Source organism: Rutilus rutilus, assembly GCF_951802725.1.
Source record: "Rutilus rutilus genome assembly, chromosome: 10".
NCBI lineage: Eukaryota > Metazoa > Chordata > Actinopteri > Cypriniformes > Leuciscidae > Rutilus > Rutilus rutilus.
Genome location: NC_140215.1, coordinates 16,084,654 through 16,105,352, shown reverse-complemented (window position 1 = coordinate 16,105,352; position 20,699 = coordinate 16,084,654). Strand labels below are relative to the sequence as shown.

Genomic DNA, 20,699 nt, shown 5'->3' with positions numbered 1-20,699 from the left:
CACTAGCATGAAATGTATAACTAACACGCGTGACGCAGCACACAGACGTGACTTGAAGCGAACTTTTACATGTCCGTCATAACAGTAAACTTAAACACTTTAAACAATGTAGTTAACATTTCTTAAACTCTTACATGTCAAAAAACATACTCTCATTGCTTTTATGTAATTCATACCTGATGAGGGGAGATATATGTATATTAATACAGGACACGGAGCTGGTGCTGCTGCTTCACTTATCAGAGTCATATTGTTTGAGCAGCGCGCGTGCGCCCCCTCCTCAAGCAGGCGAACACTCCCAAAAGGTAAAAGCAATCAAATAATCGAACGATTGAGCAGGGAACATTAATCGTCAAAGAAATAACCACTAAAAAAAACATTTAAGAAATACATTCTCTTTTCGTCTCATCTTACATATCATATATTTATTTACTACTATTTATCTACTTATTTATTTACAATTACTTATCTACTTTTGTAACCACCACAATCAACGTTTGTCCACATTCCTTTGATATGTTGTGTCAACATTTATCCATGTTTCGTCGGGCCATCCCTTTGCAGATGCGCATCGGGGTTGCTCTCGTCATTAAACCGCGGGGACTTTGCCCAATGCCTCAGAAAATCTGATCTGCCTATTTACATGACAGTCGCATTGGCACATAGCCTACTGTATCTGATTTATTTCCACATATGAATGAGGCCTGAAACCGATCTTTAAATATCCGAATGCATGCACTTTTTTCCTGTTTACACTGTCATACAACACATCCGATCTGTGTCACATATGAGCAAAAAATCGGAATTGGGCCACATTTCACATAGGCTGCGTTTACACTTGGCATTAACATGCGATTGCGAACTGTATCCGGATGTTGTCCACATACACATTGAAGAGACAAGTGTAAACGCACTTCTGATCGGAATGTTATCCGATCAGCAAGTCCAGGTTCAGAGGTAGTCGAGGACGCATTGTGATCGGATCTCTGTGTAATGTAAACGCAATCCAGCATTCACAGGTGGACGTCACACAAAACCCCGCCCACTGTTATTATTCCCCCTCCTCTCTCCAGGAATTGCTGCATGTAGCTTTGTGGTTTTGGCATACGCAGTCGAGTGCGAAGTACATTGCAAATATACTGAAATGTTAGCCTTCATCTATGAAGGCAAACAATGTTTGTTGTTCTAATCTACAGTAATTTTCTTTTAATATAGTTTTTCTGTATAAAATAAAGTTATGTATAAAATGCAATATTTACAGTATTAGTCATTAAACAAACACTTAACATCAAGATACGTGAATGATAGGAAATACAAGCTTAGTATATAATTTAGAACATGTAAAAATATCCACAATAAAAGGCAATTGCTGTATACTCTAATATAACTTATTATTTTATACATTTACAATTACATTTTATCCAAAGTGACTTACCAATTAAGAGAACAATAGAAGAAACAAGTGCAGTGACAAGTCCCAGGTAGTCTAGCACAGTACACATAGCAATTTTATATATACACTCACCTAAAGGATTATTAGGAACACCATACTAATACTGTGTTTGACCCCCTTTTGCCTTCAGAACTGCCTTAATTCTACGTGGCATTGATTCAACAAGGTGCTGAAAGCATTCTTTAGAAATGTTGGCCCATATTGATAGGATAGCATCTTGCAGTTGATGGAGATTTGTGGGATGCACATCCAGGGCACGAAGCTCCCGTTCCACCACATCCCAAAGATGCTCTATTGGGTTGAGATCTGGTGACTGTGGGGGCCATTTTAGTACAGTGAACTCATTGTCATGTTCAAGAAACCAATTTGAAATGATTCGAGCTTTGTGACATGTTGCATTATCCTGCTGGAAGTAGCCATCAGAGGATGGGTACATGGTGGTCATAAAGGGATGGACATGGTCAGAAACAATGCTCAGGTAGGCCGTGGCATTTAAACGATGCCCAATTGGCACTAAGGGGCCTAAAGTGTGCCAAGAAAACATCCCACACACCATTACACCACCACCACCAGCCTGCACAGTGGTAACAAGGCATGATGGATCCATGTTCTCATTCTGTTTACGCCAAATTCTGACTCTACCATCTGAATGTCTCAACAGAAATCGAGACTCATCAGACCAGGCAACATTTTTCCAGTCTTCAACTGTCCAATTTTGGTGAGCTTGTGCAAATTGTAGCCTCTTTTTCCTATTTGTAGTGGAGATGAGTGGTACCCGGTGGGGTCTTCTGCTGTTGTAGCCCATCCGCCTCAAGGTTGTGCGTGTTGTGGCTTCACAAATGCTTTGCTGCATACCTCGGTTGTAACGAGTGGTTATTTCAGTCAAAGTTGCTCTTTAATCAGCTTGAATCAGTCGGCCCATTCTCCTCTGACCTCTAGCATCAACAAGGCATTTTCGCCCACAGGACTGTCGCATACTGGATGTTTTTCCCTTTTCACACCATTCTTTGTAAACCCTAGAAATGGTTGTGCGTGAAAATCCCAGTAACTGAGCAGATTGTGAAATACTCAGACCGGCCCGTCTGGCACCAACAACCATGCCACGATCAAAATTGCTTAAATCACCTTTCTTTCCCATTCTGACATTCAGTTTGGAGTTCAGGAGATTGTCTTGACCAGGACCACACCCCTAAATGCATTGAAGCAACTGCCATGTGATTGGTTGATTAGATAATTGCATTAATGAGAAATTGAACAGGTGTTCCTAATAATCCTTTAGGTGAGTGTGTGTATATATATATATATATATATATTAAAACAAAGATTTAGTATTATTGGGTCAAGTGTTTATGAAAAAGATGGATCTTTAGCAGTTTCTTGAAAATGTGTTGAGTTGGGCAGGTCATTCCACCAGCAGGAAACAGTCCAGGTAAAGGTCAGTGAAAGAGATTTTGTGTCTCTTTGGGATGATGGGACCACAAGACGTTCACTTGCATAACACAAGCTTCTGGAGACACATAGATCTGAAGCAGTGAGTTCAAGTCTTGCTGCAGCATCTGGATCAGTTGCAGAGGTTTGACTGATGCTGGAAGGCCTGCCAAGAGAGCATTACAATAGTCTAGTCTGGATAGAACAAGAGCTTAGACAAGGAGTTGTGTGGCTCCGATAGGAAGGGCCAGATCTTTCTGATGTTGTAAGGCAAATCAGCAGGATCAGCAGCAAGTATGGTTTGGCTGAAACCATAAACAGTTCTGTCTTGGCAAGGTTGAGTTGAAGGTGAAGGTAATTCATCCAGCAGGAATTTTCCATCAGGTAGGCTGATGCGAGCAGCAACCGTCAGATCCTCTGGCTGGAATGAAAGGTAGAGATATGTGTCATTAAGATAGTAGTGATAGTAAAAGACATGTTTCTAAATGACAGAGCCTAGTTACAATACAAAAAAAAAAACAATAGATGGGTGGAATCAAACACAATCGTGGTCTTACTGTAGCAAAACCAAACCTTGTGCAGCCACAGTGGCCTCACAAGGATCTAATGAATATTCACATGGGGAAATATGTAAAACAAATAATTTTTTGCCACTTTTAGTGCAATCATATGGAATCAGAAGACTCGGCCATTACGAATTTTTAAGTTACTTCTTCCCATAACTTGTTTGCCATGATCATCTGCTTTCCACATGACCTGAAATCTTTTTTTTTTTTTAAGAAAGAAAAAAGCATTTTTAAAACTCAGTATTACATTTACACATGTCAGAATATGTTCTACTGGGACAACGCAAAACCTCAACTGACTATGATCTGGAAGCTGAGCAGGAAAGGCTAACAGTAATGTTTTGAGCTGCCATGTGATTTTAGCTACATTTATAGAAAGTAAATGTATATGATTTACTGTCTTAGCTGCTTCAGTTACACCTAATAACTGTCCATTCATCTGGATCAATGCCATCTTCAAAACCAATGATTAAGTATCCTATGAAAAAGGCTGCCTATGATGACCCCCAGGCCATCAGAAATGTAGATAAGTTAATTTCTTCATCAGAACACAAACATTCTATCAATTTTTATTTACGCAGTAGTTTACTGAATTCGATTTCTTAACGGTCTTGATAGAGTTAGCCACATAAACCATTACGAAAATTAGCTATGATTTAACTACAAAGAAAAAAAACAAACATGGTAGGCCTATTTGTAGTAAAACTGTGTAAGAGACTCTTACCTCCTCAGCCGGTGATCGGTTGGCATCATGATGTCCGCTGTGACGAACCAGGCTCAAAAGGGCACTATTTCCGAACGGACTGACTGACAATCGGACTATAACTTATAATAATAATAATAATTCGTTACATTTATATAGCGCTTTTTCTGAGACCTCAAAGCGCTTTACATATGGAAGGGGGGAATCTCCTCAACCACCACCAATGTGCAGCATCCACTTGGATGATGCGACGGCAGCCATATTGCGCCAGAACGCCCACCACACACCAGCTTACTGGTGGAGAGGAGACAGAGCGATGAAGCCAATCAGTATATGGGGATGATTAGGAGGCCATGATGGACAGAGGCCAAGGGGCAGATTTGGCCTGGATGCTTATGTATGGGGGTGGTGTGGCGCAATGGATAAGACACATGCCTTTGGTGTGAGAGACCCGGGTTCGAATCCACTGTGAGACACCAATGTGCCAATGTGTCCCTGAGCAAGACACTTAACCCCTAGTTGCTCCAGAGGCGTGCGACCTCTGACATATATAGCAATTGTAAGTCGCTTTGGATAAAAGTGTCAGCTAAATGAATAGGCCTAAATGTATTCAAAGCTCCTGCTCACCCTTCTCTTGACGAATACGATTGCTTTGAACCACTGTTGATCACAATCCACTTCACGAGCGTAGACTTCAAATCTCCCGCTTGACCTTGACACAGATCCAAACTTGACGACAGATCAGCTAACTGTTGTGGGCGGGACTAAAACAACGGAAAAGTAATGGCGGATAATCTGCGTCATCGCGCGCGCGCACAAACACAACAGTCACACGCACACAAAGCCACACAATGTGCAGCAATGCAGATTTGCAAAAATATTCATAAAAGACATAAAATATACATGAAATTAGGGGAGAATAAGACAAATGGTGATCAAAATGAGCATCTATTTGCAAGACAAGATTAAAAGACTATAATAATTCAATAGGCCTGCCTACTGTTACTGTACTGTATGTACAAATATTTTTTAACCTTAAAACTCACTTTAACCCACATGCTTAATGATCTTCAAGGAAAACATGTTAAATGACTGCTGATTTCTGCAGTTATACCTTCTTTGCTTTGTTTTCTAATTTCACAGAAAGAAACTGTAAAATATTACTTAATATTTTATGTAAATTACACATAACTCTGTAAAAATACAGACAATTTCCTTTAAAAAAAAACATAACATTTATGCAAAATTCAAGCAATTACCTGTAAATTTAAAAGTGGACCTTTAAATTACAGCAAATTACACAGTAAAATAACAGGCATTCACTGTATAATGACAAACCGGTAAAATTCGGTAAAAAAATTTTTTTTTACAGTGCAGAGTAGAACTACATGTAGTTACATGGGTTACCATCCTGTAATTACGGTAATTATGACATAACATGAATGCAGCTAAAGTCCAGCCTGGTCTCAACAGCTGATTGGTCCATTGCTAATGAAACTTATGATAAAGTGAAAGTAACAACCCAAGACTGTCAGATTTTCTTTTGCATTTGAAATAAATTTTATTAAATTATTAAAATGCATCCTCTGGAAAAGAATATTACAGGAAGTGTAAGACATTTTGTACAGTACCCCACCCCCCCACCCATACCATAGACCTTAATACAATTATTTATCCTGAGCATTGCTCCACAGTCTACACAATTCATGCTTTTGAATTAAATAAATCATTTGATGACAAATTAAAACCAGTATTCAAAAATAAATTGTTGGCAGAGTAATAGAAAATCTAAAAACTCCAACATTCACATTGTCCATTTGGCAGTTTCGGAATTGCATGAGGCAACCAGAAATTGTATGTATCCACCATCAGCATTTCCAGGGCCGTGATGGGTGGAGCTGTCTTGCCATGAACATATCAATCTATGGCTGTTTACACTTGGCATTAACATGCGATCACCATGGTCTGGTCAAGCAGATCGGATCATAAGCCAATCAGGACACGGTGCGTAGGCTACACCATATCAAGTGGCTTCTGTATCTGGATAACAGATCGGATCTCGCATTCCTGCAAAAAAAAAAAAGGATGGCTCCAGTGCAAAGTCGACCTGAAGTGGTGGATTTTCTTTTAAAAACAGTTTTCAGTCGGGGTACATTTTACAAATCTCACAAAATGAGGAGGACGGAGCAAGTAGGCTACTAATAATGTGGATAGATGTCGTAATGGAAACGGTATAGAGTAGCCTATCCGAGAACGTTGCCAGCTGTGGTGGGAAAAATGTGTGTTCTTTACAGAAAATGAATGGTTCTGCAACTTTAGGGTGCGAAAGCAAACATTTCAGTATATTTGCTTGGTACTTCGCACTCGACTGTATCGCAAAACCACGCATGCACGTGCAGTATTTCCTGGAGGGAATAATGACAGTGGGCGGGGTTTTGTGTGACGCCCACCTGTGAATGCAGACACGATGGCTGGATTGCGTTTACATTACACTGAGATCCGATCACAATGCGTCCTCGACTACCTCCGAACCTGGACTCGCTGATCGGATAACATTCCGATCAGAAGCGCGTTTACACTTGTCTTTTCAATGTGTTTGTGGACAACATCCGGATACAGGTCGCATGTTAATGTCAAGTGTAAACGCAACCAATGTTAAAAACCGTCAGTCAAATGTGGCCCAATTCCGATTTTTTGCTGATTTGTGACAGAGATCGGATGTGTTCAATGACTGTGTAAACAGGAAAAAATCGCATGCATTCGGATATTTCGAGATTGGTTTCAGGCCTCATTCATATGTGGAAATAAATCAGATAGCCTACAGTAGGCTATGTGCCAATGCGACTGTCATGTAAACAGGCAGATCGGATTTTCTGAGGCATTAGGCAAAGTCTCCGCGGTTTAATGACGAGAGAACCCTCAACGCGCATCTGCAAAGGGACGGATGGCCCGACGAAATGTTGTGTCGTCGTAGGAGAGGAATGTGGACAAACGTTGACACAACATATCAAAGGTTGGCTTGCTCATCCTAAAATTTCGGACCCACTGCTCCTCGTTAAATCCAACATTTAAACACGTATGCTCCCACCAGTCCTGAGATCTCTCTCACACACAATAACTGAAGCATATGCGCAGACTGCAATGATGGCACTTTTCGTCCTCCTCCGCCTCAAATCATGGTGATGTTTGGCGAAAAATTCGGATAAAGGTAACAAATCAGAATTGGGCATTGGGCATTGGGCATTAAGACCTGCAGTGTAAACGAGGCCCATGTATTACAGATTGAGCAGGAAGTGTCCATTGTAGAGGTGCTGTTACCATTCACCGCAGAGTGCGCAGCAGGTGATACTGTCATTTTTGTTCTTTAACAAATGCCATGTCTGCTATTACACCCAATTTAGCTGACTATCACCGCACCATTCTCTACAGAGTTTCCTCGTCATCCTCCAGGCCACTGCTTGGCCTTGTGGGCAGGGATTCCTTCAGCAGGATGTCATCGACCTGTTTTGCACTGTCCTCCGGCTCCTCAGGTATAGATGGTGGCAAGCTGTCAGCATCTGAATTGAGCACATAGCCTGGCAAGGAGGCGTGTGTGCTGATAGTTGGCCCCCCGTTGCTGCGGTAGACTCGGCTGGAGAAGAGCGTGGTGGAACGGGTGCTTGGGCCTCCGGCAGCGAGCTGGGATTGACTGCTGGTGCTATTGTTGAGGCCAGTTAATACAGAGCCATAGCGGTAGCTCCCGCACACCACAGGGCCCTTCCAGTCGAATGCTAGGTTCCACCGCGTCCATGTCTTCTTGATCTCAGTCTGGACCTGAGGATCAGAGTTAGATGATGTAGAACAGTTAAAAGGGTGGTTGAATATGATTTCACTTTTCTAACTTTAGTTCAAGACAGAATATGCTAATCAATGACTAGAAGATAGCTACACATAAGCAACATAAATTCACCAACTAACCATTCAGAAATGTTGTCTACATGTCACTTCTTCTTGAGTCACTCCATCTTTCTGACTTTGGTTTGAACATAAAAGGCTTAAAGTTTTTTTTTTAATTTCCAGTGCATGTCTGTGTGAGGTAAAAGGACACGAGCTCTTGTAGCTCCGCCCTCTCTGTGCTGGGAGCAGCAGCTCATTTGCGCTTAAAGGAACAGACACAAAAACGGTGCGTTTTTGCTCACTCTCAAAAAGTGACAACTTTAACATGCTATAAAAAAATATCTGTGGGCTATTTTGAGCTAAAACTTCACATACACACTCAAATGTTTATTTTACATCTTGTGAAAAGGGCATTATACCACCCCTTTAATTCTGAAATGCATGGTGACTTTAAAAAGCATGGCCAAGAGCCTTACTGCTTTACAGTTTTTCTCAGTTGCTTTGGCTCAACTATCAAATGAGAATTTATTTTTACTCATCAGATTTGAATTTCTTATTGATTTATGCAAATTTCATATTTTTGACGTGTACGAAAGACTAAGAACAATTGTCTACAATTTGCACAATAACTTAACGCACATGGCTTGTTGATCAAAACTGATGAGTTGATTCTCAGTGAAATTATTAAACTCTTCACAACTTCTAAATATTCTTTCATCACATGCAAAATGATCCATTCAGTGATCAAAATTCTGTCAGACATGCATGAGAATAAGTATTCCATAAATATCTAACATGGCAAATAGTCTGCTATTTTAATGAAATAGGAAACATATATATGGAGTTTCGCCCAGCACAATTGCTACCATTTTTTAACATAGAGGAATGTCACAACCCTAAACAGCTACATTTGTGTTATTTTTGTAGAAATGTGTTTCATGTAAACTGAAAATTCAGTTAGGGGAAGAGTATAAGTGTGTGTAAAAATAAACAAGGAATTGTGAATTTTCAGTTTACATACACTGTAACAAATTTCTACAAAAACAAATGTACTGTATAAATACAAAAGTTAATTTTCTTTTGTGTACTACAGTATTGACTTTTCCTAGTATATTTTTTACCTTCTGTTGAAATCCGTATCTAAAAAGCTCAGTATGATACACAATAGCATTCAGCTAGACAAATCTGACATTCTTCTGTAGTATAAAAGCAGTTAGTGTCAACAAAAAGTAGAAAAAACATGAAATTTGTATATAACAAATATTTCCATGGTGAAAAAGCATCTAAACATTTTGACCAGAGTGGCTCACACGATGACAGAAACACTTTTTTATTTTGGTGGCATTGGCCAATTTTCTGACACAATAACTAGGTTTTGAAGCATGTATTAAATGTTTTGGGTGAGTTACTACATTTTGCAGGCATGTAATAGAGTTCTGATGTTCCAGCAAAAAGTTGTTACAATTGCACTTACAGTTCAGAGAATATTAAGACTGTTTCGAAAATGTCAAATGGAACTGAAAGTGATTTTTAAATTTCAGTTAAATTCCCAAATTTAATTTACAGACAGAAATAATGAAAGAGAGAAGAATGGATGACATTTATAGTCATCTTTCATATGTAATAAATTCATTTTTGTGCAGGGTGAAATAATCTTCATTTCCCAGAATGCATTACCTACATTGAATTGATTTGAATTATAGTTCAGTAAATTCCTCTTCCTGCCATTCCACTGGGTGTGGCCAATTCATTTCAAATTCACACTCAGGAATTGAAAAGGAGATGCTTCTTCAATTATGAAATTTGCACACCACAATTCTGGCATTCAACAACTACTAGACAGAGCAAAACAGATTACAGAACAATAACCTACCCTGACAGTGGGAATGGTTAACACTTAAAACTCCATGCTTGTTCCACCCACAGCTTTTTCTGACTGTTTAAAACTAACATTTGTTGTGCTAAAGCACTTAACAATTATAACAGGAGTATGTTTAAATTAATAACAATATGTTACATTGAGAAGAGGCCAAGTGATGCAGCCAATCAGCTTAAAAGGCATGAGTAGGAGGCTATGATGGATGGATGCCAAAGAGCAAATCTGGCCAGGATACCAGGGTTATACTCCTACTCTTTTTGAGAAGCACCCTGGGATTTCTGATGATCTCAGAGAGTCGAGACCAGTTTAACATCTGTACACTTGTCAGACACACTGCAGTGAGTCGCAGGCACCTGGTTTACGATTATTTGTGTAATGTGCACAAAATCACTAGCACAAATCAAGAAACTGATTCTTTAAATGTGACAGGGCAACCATTTTCAGTCTTAAGTGTGCAATTGTCCTAAAAACAATGTTTCTATATTCCCCTAATTATTGTGATTATAAAGCAGCTTTGCAATTCCTCACCTCTCCATTACAGTAGCAGTAGATGATAGACACAAAGAAGCCCTAAAAACAGAAACGGATGTTAGAAGGGCAACAGCAGGCAGTCTCAACACAGAGCAAATTTCTCAAACAGCTGACTGGGGTAAAAAAAAAAAAAACTCACAAATTAATCTTAAACCTACTTTTTTGTTGTTGAAGAATACACTTAATATTTAACTTTATAATTGCTTTATAAGCATATTTCTGCCCTCAGCCATTCGACACCCCCCATGGAAGAGAGGGGTGGGGTGAGCAAAGAGACATGCACCGAAACAGGTCACTGTGACCAAAGCTGTTTTTGAGGAGGTAAAAAGGGTGTTGTTTTACACAACCATTGAGGAATTTTAACCAAAGTATATTACAAACTTTACATGAACACCCTAAAGAATCATACCAACTTGTGGAAAATGGGCATCCGATGACCCCTTTAAACACTGATGAAAACACATCTATAAAAGACATTCATTTGAAAGTTTGGTGACTATTCAGATGATATCTTAGGTATTTAATTAATTACAGTTGACACTGGCCACCTGTTTAGTGTATATAAAAATAAATTAAATGCTTTTGCATTTTCCCAGTTCTATCGAATTGTGGCTGTGTTTCTGAAGATACTGTGGGCCCTATTTTAACGATCTCTAAACGCATGGTCTAAAGCTTAGGGCGCGGGCGTTTCCGAATCCACTTTTGCTAGTTAAACGACGGGAAAAATGGTCGGCGCATGGTCTAAAAGGGTTGTTCCTATTCTCATAATGAGTAATGGGTGTGTTTTGGGATTTACGTGCGTTAAACCAATCAGAGTCTCATCTCCCATTCCCTTTAAATACCAGTTGTGCTCGTGCCATGGCAGATTCGCTATTTACATGACTGAATTTGATAGTGGAAAGACCGAAGCCGTCTCCAGAGCGCAAACGGAACTGCTCGTGCGCGAGGTAAAAGTGTGCAAGCAGACCATCTATGGGACAAGCCGGATTCCACCATATCTTTATGTACACAATAATCTTTTGCATTGTAATCCTTTTATTTTAAATATTTGGCATGTTGAAATATGTCACCTAACTTTTTAAACGTGCAAATAAAACTCGTGAAATGCATGTTCTCTTTTGCATAGGCCTACAGCGTAATTAGTGTAACATTTAATTAAAGCACACACACACATATACACTCACCTAAAGGATTATTAGGAACACCTGTTCAATTTCTCATTAATGCAATTATCTAATCAACCAATCACATGGCAGTTGCTTCAATGCATTTAGGGGTGTGGTCCTGGTCAAGACAATCTCCTGAACTCCAAACTGAATGTCAGAATGGGAAAGAAAGGTGATTTAAGCAATTTTGAGCGTGGCATGGTTGTTGGTGCCAGGCGGGCCTGAGTATTTCACAATCTGCTCAGTTACTGGGATTTTCACGCACAACCATTTCTAGGGTTTACAAAGAATGGTGTGAAAAGGGAAAAACATCCAGTATGCAGCAGTCCTGTGGGCGAATGCCTTGCCCATGCCTTGTTGATGCTAGAGGTCAGAGGAGAATGGGCCGACTGATTCAAGCTGATAGAAGAGCAACTTTGACTGAAATAACCACTCGTTACAACCGAGGTATGCAGCAAAGCATTTGTGAAGCCACAACACGCACAACCTTGAGGCGGATGGGCTACAACAGCAGAAGACCCCACCGGGTACCACTCATCTCCACTACAAATAGGAAAAAGAGCAATTTGCACAAGATCACCAAAATTGGACAGTTGAAGACTGGAAAAATGTTGCCTGGTCTGATGAGTCTCGATTTCTGTTGAGACATTCAGATGGTAGAGTCAGAATTTGGCGTAAACAGAATGAGAACATGGATCCATCATGCCTTGTTACAACTGTGCAGGCTGGTGGTGGTGGTGTAATGGTGTGGGGGATGTTTTCTTGGCACACTTTAGGCCCCTTAGTGCCAATTGGGCATCGTTTAAATGCCACAGCCTACCTGAGCATTTTTTCTGACCATGTCCATCCCTTTATGACCACCATGTACCCATCCTCTGATGGCTACTTCCAGCAGGATAATGCACCATGTCACAAAGCTCGAATCATTTCAAACTGGTTTCTTGAACATGACAATGAGTTCACTGTACTAAAATGGCCCCCACAGTCACCAGATCTCAACCCAATAGAGCATCTTTGGGATGTGGTGGAACGGGAGCTTCGTGCCCTGGACGTGCATCCCACAAATCTCCATCAACTGCAAGATGCTATCCTATCAATATGGGCCAACATTTCTAAAGAATGCTTTCAGCACCTTGTTAAATCAATGCCACGTAGAATTAAGGCAGTTCTGAAGGCGAAAGGGGGTCAAACACATTAGTATGGTGTTCCTAATAATCCTTTAGGTGAGTGTATATATATATTATATGCTTTAATGAAATCTTACACTAATTAAGTTGTTTATTTATTTATTTGTATTTATTTGCACATTTAAAAACTTAGATGCCATATTTCAACTAGCTAGTTTGTATGTTGGTAAAGTATCGTGGAGTTAAAGCGTTCTTTCGAGCTATGAACCGCGTACATGTGACGTCATATGGGGCGGGGCAATGCGAATCTCCAAACTCCACCTGAGTCCGTTTTCGCCGCTGCCTTTTAGTCTGACTCCGTTTCGTCCGATGCCTTTATGTCTGATGCCTTTTTGTCTGAGGCTGTTTCATCTGATGCCTAATTGTACAAGACCTGACACATTGTTTTTCCTGAGACCTGAAGCTTTTCAGTCTAAGGAGCGATGCCGTTTTGTCCAATGACTGAAGCCTTTTAGTCTGAGGCATGATGCCTTGTCTTCATATGTCTGAGGTCTGAGGATGTCCTAAAATATACACTGTAGTACGGTCGTGTCATCCAGATAAAATCCTCTTAACCTAACCAGCACCTGTCATTTAAGACAGCCGAACATCTCAGACAAAATCAATGTGGTGTGTCATGAGATGTCAAGCACATTTAGAGTGCTGTGAATTGGATTGACCTGTCAGTTTATTTCTGTCTTAGGCATTACTTGAATGTTTTATTGCTTGCAGTTTGTGCAACAAGTATCTTCGTGTCAGCAAAATGATCATCAATATCTGTGGGTCCTTGTTACTTTTTAATTATATTTAATAGTAAATTGGTTAAATATCCTTGGTTAAATATCTGAGATTTTCCCAAAGAAACCTTTCCTTTGCTTTGCAATGTGAAAAATTAACAGTTTTTAAGAGAACATTACCATTAATTTCATATTTCATTATATTATGAACATATATCTTCCTCTATGATAGTTGTATATTTTAACAGTACAATAAATTATTTAATGCAAAAATAAATAAATAATAAGTTTCATTGCCAGAGCAGTTTTCATCAGTGGCTTGTTTTTCCTTCTTATTTTTTAAGTCTTTCTTCCAAATCAATAAGAAATCAAAGCAAAATACATGCACGTCATTTATATAAATAATGCTAAAATACAAATTTGAATTTATGATTTTTGGATTATCAAAAGAAACTCATATGAATCTTTACTTGTAGAGATCACTGATTACATTAGCTATTCATGCAATGAAAGCATAGTTTCCAAGTACCTGGAAAGAATTGAAGAACAGCTCACAATACATCCGCACCTCCCAGCCCAGACCGTCAAAGGTGTGTGGCATTCCAACAAACACAATGTAGTGCACCCCAAACACCAACACCAACACAAGCGTGGATTTGGCAAGCTTCCTGGACAAATAGAAATGAAAATGTTCTGTCAGTTAAAGGGAAGTTCACCAAAAAAATCTGTTATTTAATGACATGTATGAATTTCTTCTCTCTGTGGAACACAAAAACAGATTTTAAGGTGCAATCACATTTACCTTTGCACTGCAAAATTCAGCGGGTGAAATACTCTCATCTCAATAGCAATCTCCATGATCTGGAATTTCACATTAGGGAAATGAGGCAAAAAAAAATCCTCATGCTAATTCCCATTGGATTCAAGTTTGAACACGCAAATTTGCTTCATTTACTAATATAAATCTGCTTGGTTTGGAAGTGACTCTTTTTAATGAAATCTGAGAGCTTTCTGTACTCTCCATTGACAGCTATGCAACTATACCACTTTGACGCTTCAAAAAGTTTGCAAAACTAATCCTTATGAATTGAGAGATTTAGTCCAAAATTTGGACTTGGCTTTATGATGAACAGATTAAATTTAGACTTTTATTCACACATACCTCATACCAAACCTCATTGGTCCTTGCCGAAACTCAAACGTGCTGCGTTACACACAAGAATGAACCTCATTAGTTCTTGCGGAAGCTCAAATGTGCTGCGTAACACGAGAATGAACGTGTTGGATCTACTTTACTGCAAAGTTTCGCTAATGTGAACGCATCCTTAGGCAGAATTTTTAGGCTGCTATTTTCCATATTGCGAACGGGGACAGATGTTATTAAACTCCTCAAGACATAAAAGCACCATAAAATAGTCCATATGACTTGTGTGCTACATTTTTAAGTCTTCTGAAAGATGGTAGATTTGTGTCAGGAACAGACTGATACTGAAAACATAATTTGCTGAAAATCATCCCGCCACTGCAAAGTTATACAGCTTCAGATCACTAGGAATATAGGACACAATGGCTTTTATTGTGTGTTTTTTTTTTTGTCATTTGTGGAGATTGGCAGCATCTGTCCCCTACTCAATTCCATGCGAAACCAGTAAACAATCTAACATCTCCTTTTGTGTTCAACAGAAGAAAGAAAGTCATACAGATTTGGAATGACATGAGGGTGAATGATGACAGATATATAGTTTTTGGCTAAACTGCCCTGTATTAATGCACAGTTTCACTTAACACGTTTTGATCTCTGTGAGATATCTATGTAGGTTGATGATGCCAAGTACAGCATGAGACGTAGTTGTGATATTATAAATTCAAAAAGTTTGTCTTTAATCCTATTTTATGAAGGACACCCCACACGCCTCCGTGTGGCTTTAATCTGAACGAAGACAAGCGCGACATATTAATGGCTACGCCTTGCTTGCCCTGGAAGACAGGTAAAATGTCTTGCAAATAAGTCATGAAAAGAATCATGAAAAATAATTGGAAAAGAGCAATGCTAGAAGACTTGTAAATCCTCTTTTAATTGAAGCCCGGGTTAGTTTGATCAACCAAAGTGTTCCAGTAAAGGGATTGTCGTACCAAATAAGAGTCAAACGGTGTGACATGCGAGCGTACAAGCCAAGGTCATTCGCATTACAGATTTATTTCTATTTCAAATTGTGACAAGGAATCAGCCAGGGCTCTCTTTGGCTTAGCATAACGCACTGTTTGCAAACACGACTTGTCTGTGTCTTCATGTCTGCCCTACCAGCTGTGCAAGCTGACACCTGGGGCTCAGCATACCACTAATTAGCAGGGATACAGCAATAATCAAATTGATTACTGTTATTAGCGGTGCAAAATGACATCCATTGGCATTGTTTTGCTACAAACGGGAATCTTTTAAGGCGCATCCAGAATAACATGTTGACATGCCAAAGCCCGAATGTGCATTTGTAGGGTCTAAAAGCATCTATTCAAAGCCAGGTAAAAATGGAAGACAAAAACGTTTCTTTCCACATGTAAGAAGATCAAATACATAATATCCAGTGGCCTTAAAATGCGACACTGATTTCAGTACATGATGGAATGATGGAAAACACAACCTGAATCAAACCGTATAATGAGTAGGCGTAGGAAGGAAAGCTTGTTATCGCATCTCTTAGCCACAGGCAATTCTGCCTCCAAGCTGTGAGATGAAAGATTTTGCCTAAATTACATAAGGAAATAAATAGTTGCTGCAGGGACAGCTTCCACTCACAGCAATCTGATACCAGAGACGATGCCACTGTAATGACACCGACAATTCAGGCTGGTACAACACTGAATTCACAATTTCAAGGCACTTGAAAGCGTAAAAACCATTGCCCAGTGGAAATGGACGCACAAACCTGTACTGTTTCCGAGTATCGTATCTGCCTGCGTTGGTCTCGCGGATCTTGGTTGCGAGCACCCGCACGATATTCACGAACAGGATGAAGTTCAGCTGAAAAAGAGAGTGCAGAGAGAATGAACTGAGTAAAAGGTGACAGCTAATAAAATCCCTTCTGCCACCTAAACACAATTCATGCAATTTGTGTAACTGAAAAACTGTAATAAGGACTGATGACTAAGGATTTTATGCATTATGGATAACTGGACAATAAAGCCTGTCGCAGGAGGTCACCAGCAGATGACCGTACAAGTGATTTGCATGGCTGGCTTTTCCCAGCTTAGCTGCAGGATGTCATTTGAAAAATGCTCATTTCTGTCTGCTTAATCACAATGAGATGTCTGTGCATGAGATTTTGAGCTCAGTCCGAAATCAATAAGACAAACAAAAATGCATTCTGGGAGCAGAAAATAATGTTTAGGGTATAATTCAAGTTATGGTATTTGTAATTCAGCATTTCACAAACAAAAATGACTCATGCATTATTTGGTGTGTAAAGTTATTCTAATATTAATTTCTTTCGTTTTCTGTTTTGCATAAGTACTTATCAGCTAAAAAAAAGTGTTTTGAAAGCAAATAAAGCTAAGATTTAGATTGCTAGGCTGTGTCACGGTTCATAAATCCATTGTCTTCTTCTTGTCTCGTGTTCTGTTGTCATGTGTGTGTTGTGCATTGATTGTGTGGGCGGGTCGTCTGATCAGCGATCATCAACAATTAAGCTCATCACTCCCGTCACCAGCTGCAGCTCATCTCATCACCCCATAAATACTCACCGCTTTCTCATTTCCCCTGTCAGATCGTTGTATGTGGTTCCCGGTTGTGTTCCCAGTCTTCGTGTCGAGTTGTGCCTGCCTTGTTCCTGTTCTGTTCGTGTTCCCTTGGATTCTGGATTATTCGTCACCTGGGAGACTCACCGCACCACTTCACCGTCTGCACTGGATCGTCTGACCATCGGGGTCCCTGCGTTGCCACCCTGTGTCCGAGCTGTTATCTGTTCATTGTTCCGCCTTCTCAATAAATGAGTACACTTGCAATTGCTTCCTCATCTTTTACCGTTACAGAACGATCTGACCCTAAGCATGGAAGCAGCGAGTGGTTCTCCCAATCCGATGGAGGATTTCCTGAATCAGTGCATAAAGAGGATGGACACGCAGGAGAAGAATCTCCATGAGACAGCTCGCGCGGTTCAGGCTCTGGTAACGCAGGTGTCCGGGCTCACCCAGCAGCTACAACAACCACAGGTTCCCGCTGCGCCCCCCGCACCGCCGAATCCCCCACCACCACCAGCGGACCCATCCCAGTCAGAGCCCCGCCTGCCGGTTCCGGAGGCTTACGCAGGTGAACCCAGTTACTGCCGATCCTTTTTGACCAGATGTTCTATGCATTTTTCTCTGCAGCCCCATACCTTCCGCGACGAGCGAACCAAGGTCGCGTTTGTTCTGGCGCTTCTGACTGGGAAAGCGGCGCTTTGGGGAACGGCGGTGTGGGAGAACCAGGAAGAATGCTGTTCCTCGTTCCAAAGGCTCTCCGAAGAAATGAAACTGGTGTTCGACCGCTCCGTGTCCGGACGCGAGGCTGCCAGAGTACTAGCCGACCTTCAGCAAGGAGAGAGATCGGTATCTGACTTTTCGATCGAGTTTCGAACTCTGGCAGCCGAGAGCCAATGGAACGAGGAGGCGCAGTGGGACATGTTCCTGCATGGGCTGGCTGACCGCGTCCAACGAGAGATCTATGCCATGGACCTCCCGGCCAGATTGAGTGATCTCATTGCCCTGGCGATAAGAGTGGATGGTCGTCTTTCTCGAGCTGATCGACGTCTTCAGTTCCAGCGGGTCCCAGGAGGGATCGAGGGACAACGTTCCAGAGAGAGGGACGCGGTCAGCCCCGTCGAAGATCACGAGCCCATGCAGGTGGGTCGAGCCCGGCTTTCCCGGGAGGAGAAGGAGAGGCGGAGGTCCCAGGGCCTTTGCATGTACTGTGGAAGAGCGGGACATTTTGCTTACAGCTGTCCGTTAAAAGGCCCAGCCCGGCAGTAAATATGAGGCTACTGTCGGGTGGGATCTCTGCCGAGAAGACCTCATCCACATCTACTTTCCTCCCGGTAAGGCTCCGATGGTCCTCTCACCGTCACGACTGTCGAGCACTTCTGGACTCTGGGGCTGAAGGTAATTTCATGGACTACACTTTTGCACTCAGGTTTCAAATTCCTCTCAGATCCCTCACTCATCAGATTGCAGTACACGCACTCAACGGTCAAGAACTCCCCACCATTTCACTTGCCACCGAAGACATCACCCTCATCACATCAGGCAACCACACCGAAACCATCTCCTTTTACATCATGGACACTCCCCTTGCACCCGTCGTCCTTGGTCATCCCTGGCTCACCCGTCATAACCCCAAAGTGGACTGGTCATCACAGTCTGTGTCTTCGTGGAGTAGCTTTTGTCATAAGTCTTGTCTAGTGTCTGCCTGTCCGTCTGTTTCTGTCCCTGTGTTTCAGGAGGAGACAGTGGAGTTATCTAACGTGCCCGCGGAGTACCTGGACCTGAAGGAGGTGTTCAGTAAGTCTCGAGCTGCTTCGCTTCCTCCGCATCGTCCCTATGACTGTGCTATAGAGTTATTACCAGGTACGTCTCCGCCTAAGGGCAAGTTATATTCACTCTCTGTTCCGGAGAGAGAGGCCATGGAGAAATACATTTCTGATTCTCTAGCAACGGGGTTCATCCGTCCTTCCTCTTCTCCAGCGGGGGCGGGATTCTTTTTTGTGGGGAAGAAGGATGGGTCGCTGCGACCTTGTATTGACTACCGGGGGTTGAACAACATCACGGTAAAGAATACTTATCCTTTACCGTTGATGTCTTCAGCTTTCGAGAGGTTGCAGGGAGCATCTATCTTTACGAAATTGGATTTACGAAACGCTTATCATTTGGTCCGCATCAGGGAGGGGGATGAGTGGAAGACCGCTTTTAACACCCCCAGGGGGCACTTTGAATACTTGGTTATGCCTTTCGGCCTTTCCAACTCCCCAGCGGTCTTCCAGGCACTTGTCAATGACGTGTTACGAGACATGGTCGATCAGTTCATTTATGTCTACCTGGATGACATATTGATTTTTTCTTCGTCTCTCCAGGAACATGTGCAACACGTCCGACAAGTGCTTCAGAGGTTGCTAGAGAATGGGCTTTTTGTCAAGGCGGAGAAATGCGTTTTTCATGCACAGTCTGTTCCTTTCTTAGGTTACATCATCTCGGTTGAGGGAATGCGCATGGATCCTGAGAAGGTTAAGGCTGTGGTGGATTGGCCAAACCCAGATTCCCGTAAGGCCCTACTGAGGTTTCTGGGGTTCGCCAATTTTTACCGGCGTTTCATTCGCAACTTCAGCCAACTAGCCGCACCTCTGACCGCCTTGACCTCCCCCAGTACTACGTTCAGGTGGTCAGACGCAGCCTCGGCTGCGTTTGCCAAACTGAAGGGTTGCTTTGTTTCAGCCCCTATTCTGATAACCCCTGATCCATCACGTCAGTTCGTGGTAGAGGTCGATGCGTCAGAGGTGGGGGTAGGTGCAGTGTTATCCCAGCGTTCTCCTTCAGACGACAAGATGCATCCTTGCGCGTTTTTGTCACATCGTTTATCCCCTGCCGAACGTAATTATGACATTGGCAACAGGGAGTTGTTGGCAGTCAAGTTAGCATTGGAGGAGTGGCGCCACTGGTTAGAAGGGTCGGGGGTACCTTTTATCGTCTGGACCGATCACAAGAATTTGGAATACATTCGGACTGCTAAAAGATTGAACTCCAGGCAGGCTCGGTGGGCTCTTTTTTTCGGTCGTTTTGATTTTACTCTCTCGTACCGCCCGGGTTCTAAGAACATCAAACCCGATTCTTTATCGCGCATTTTTGACCGTTCCGAACGCCCGTCTACTCCCGAGTGCATTTTACCAGAGAATCTATTCATCTCTTCACTCACATGGGAGGTCGAATCGAAGGTCAAGAGGGCCTTAGAAGGGGTAACGCCTCCGACTCGTTGTCCACCGAACCGTTTATTTGTGCCTGAGGGTCTACGGTCCAGCGTTATTCAGTGGGGTCATTGCTCCAATGTGGCTTGCCATCCAGGAGTTAATCGTACTCAATTTTTAGTCAAGCAACGATTCTGGTGGCCTGGTATGGCTCGTGACGTTCACAGTTTTGTTTTGGCTTGTTCAGTCTGCGCCATGGGTAAGACTTCCA

General features: G+C 41.8%; 1 protein-coding gene across 1 annotated transcript in view; it reads right to left on the bottom strand.

The window, feature by feature from the left end:
* Nucleotides 1-7,406: 7,406 nt before the first annotated feature.
* The window catches only part of pth2ra (parathyroid hormone 2 receptor a), a 58,046-nt gene continuing 44,753 nt past the window's right edge, over nt 7,407-20,699 (bottom strand). The window contains exons 10-13 of the mRNA XM_084421738.1: nt 16,430-16,524; nt 14,035-14,173; nt 10,434-10,475; nt 7,407-7,963 (exon numbers count right to left, since the gene is read on the bottom strand). Of these exons, the coding sequence (XP_084277864.1) occupies nt 7,574-7,963; nt 10,434-10,475; nt 14,035-14,173; nt 16,430-16,524 (666 nt within the window). The 3' untranslated portion in view covers nt 7,407-7,573. The remainder of the gene's footprint in view (nt 7,964-10,433; nt 10,476-14,034; nt 14,174-16,429; nt 16,525-20,699) is intronic.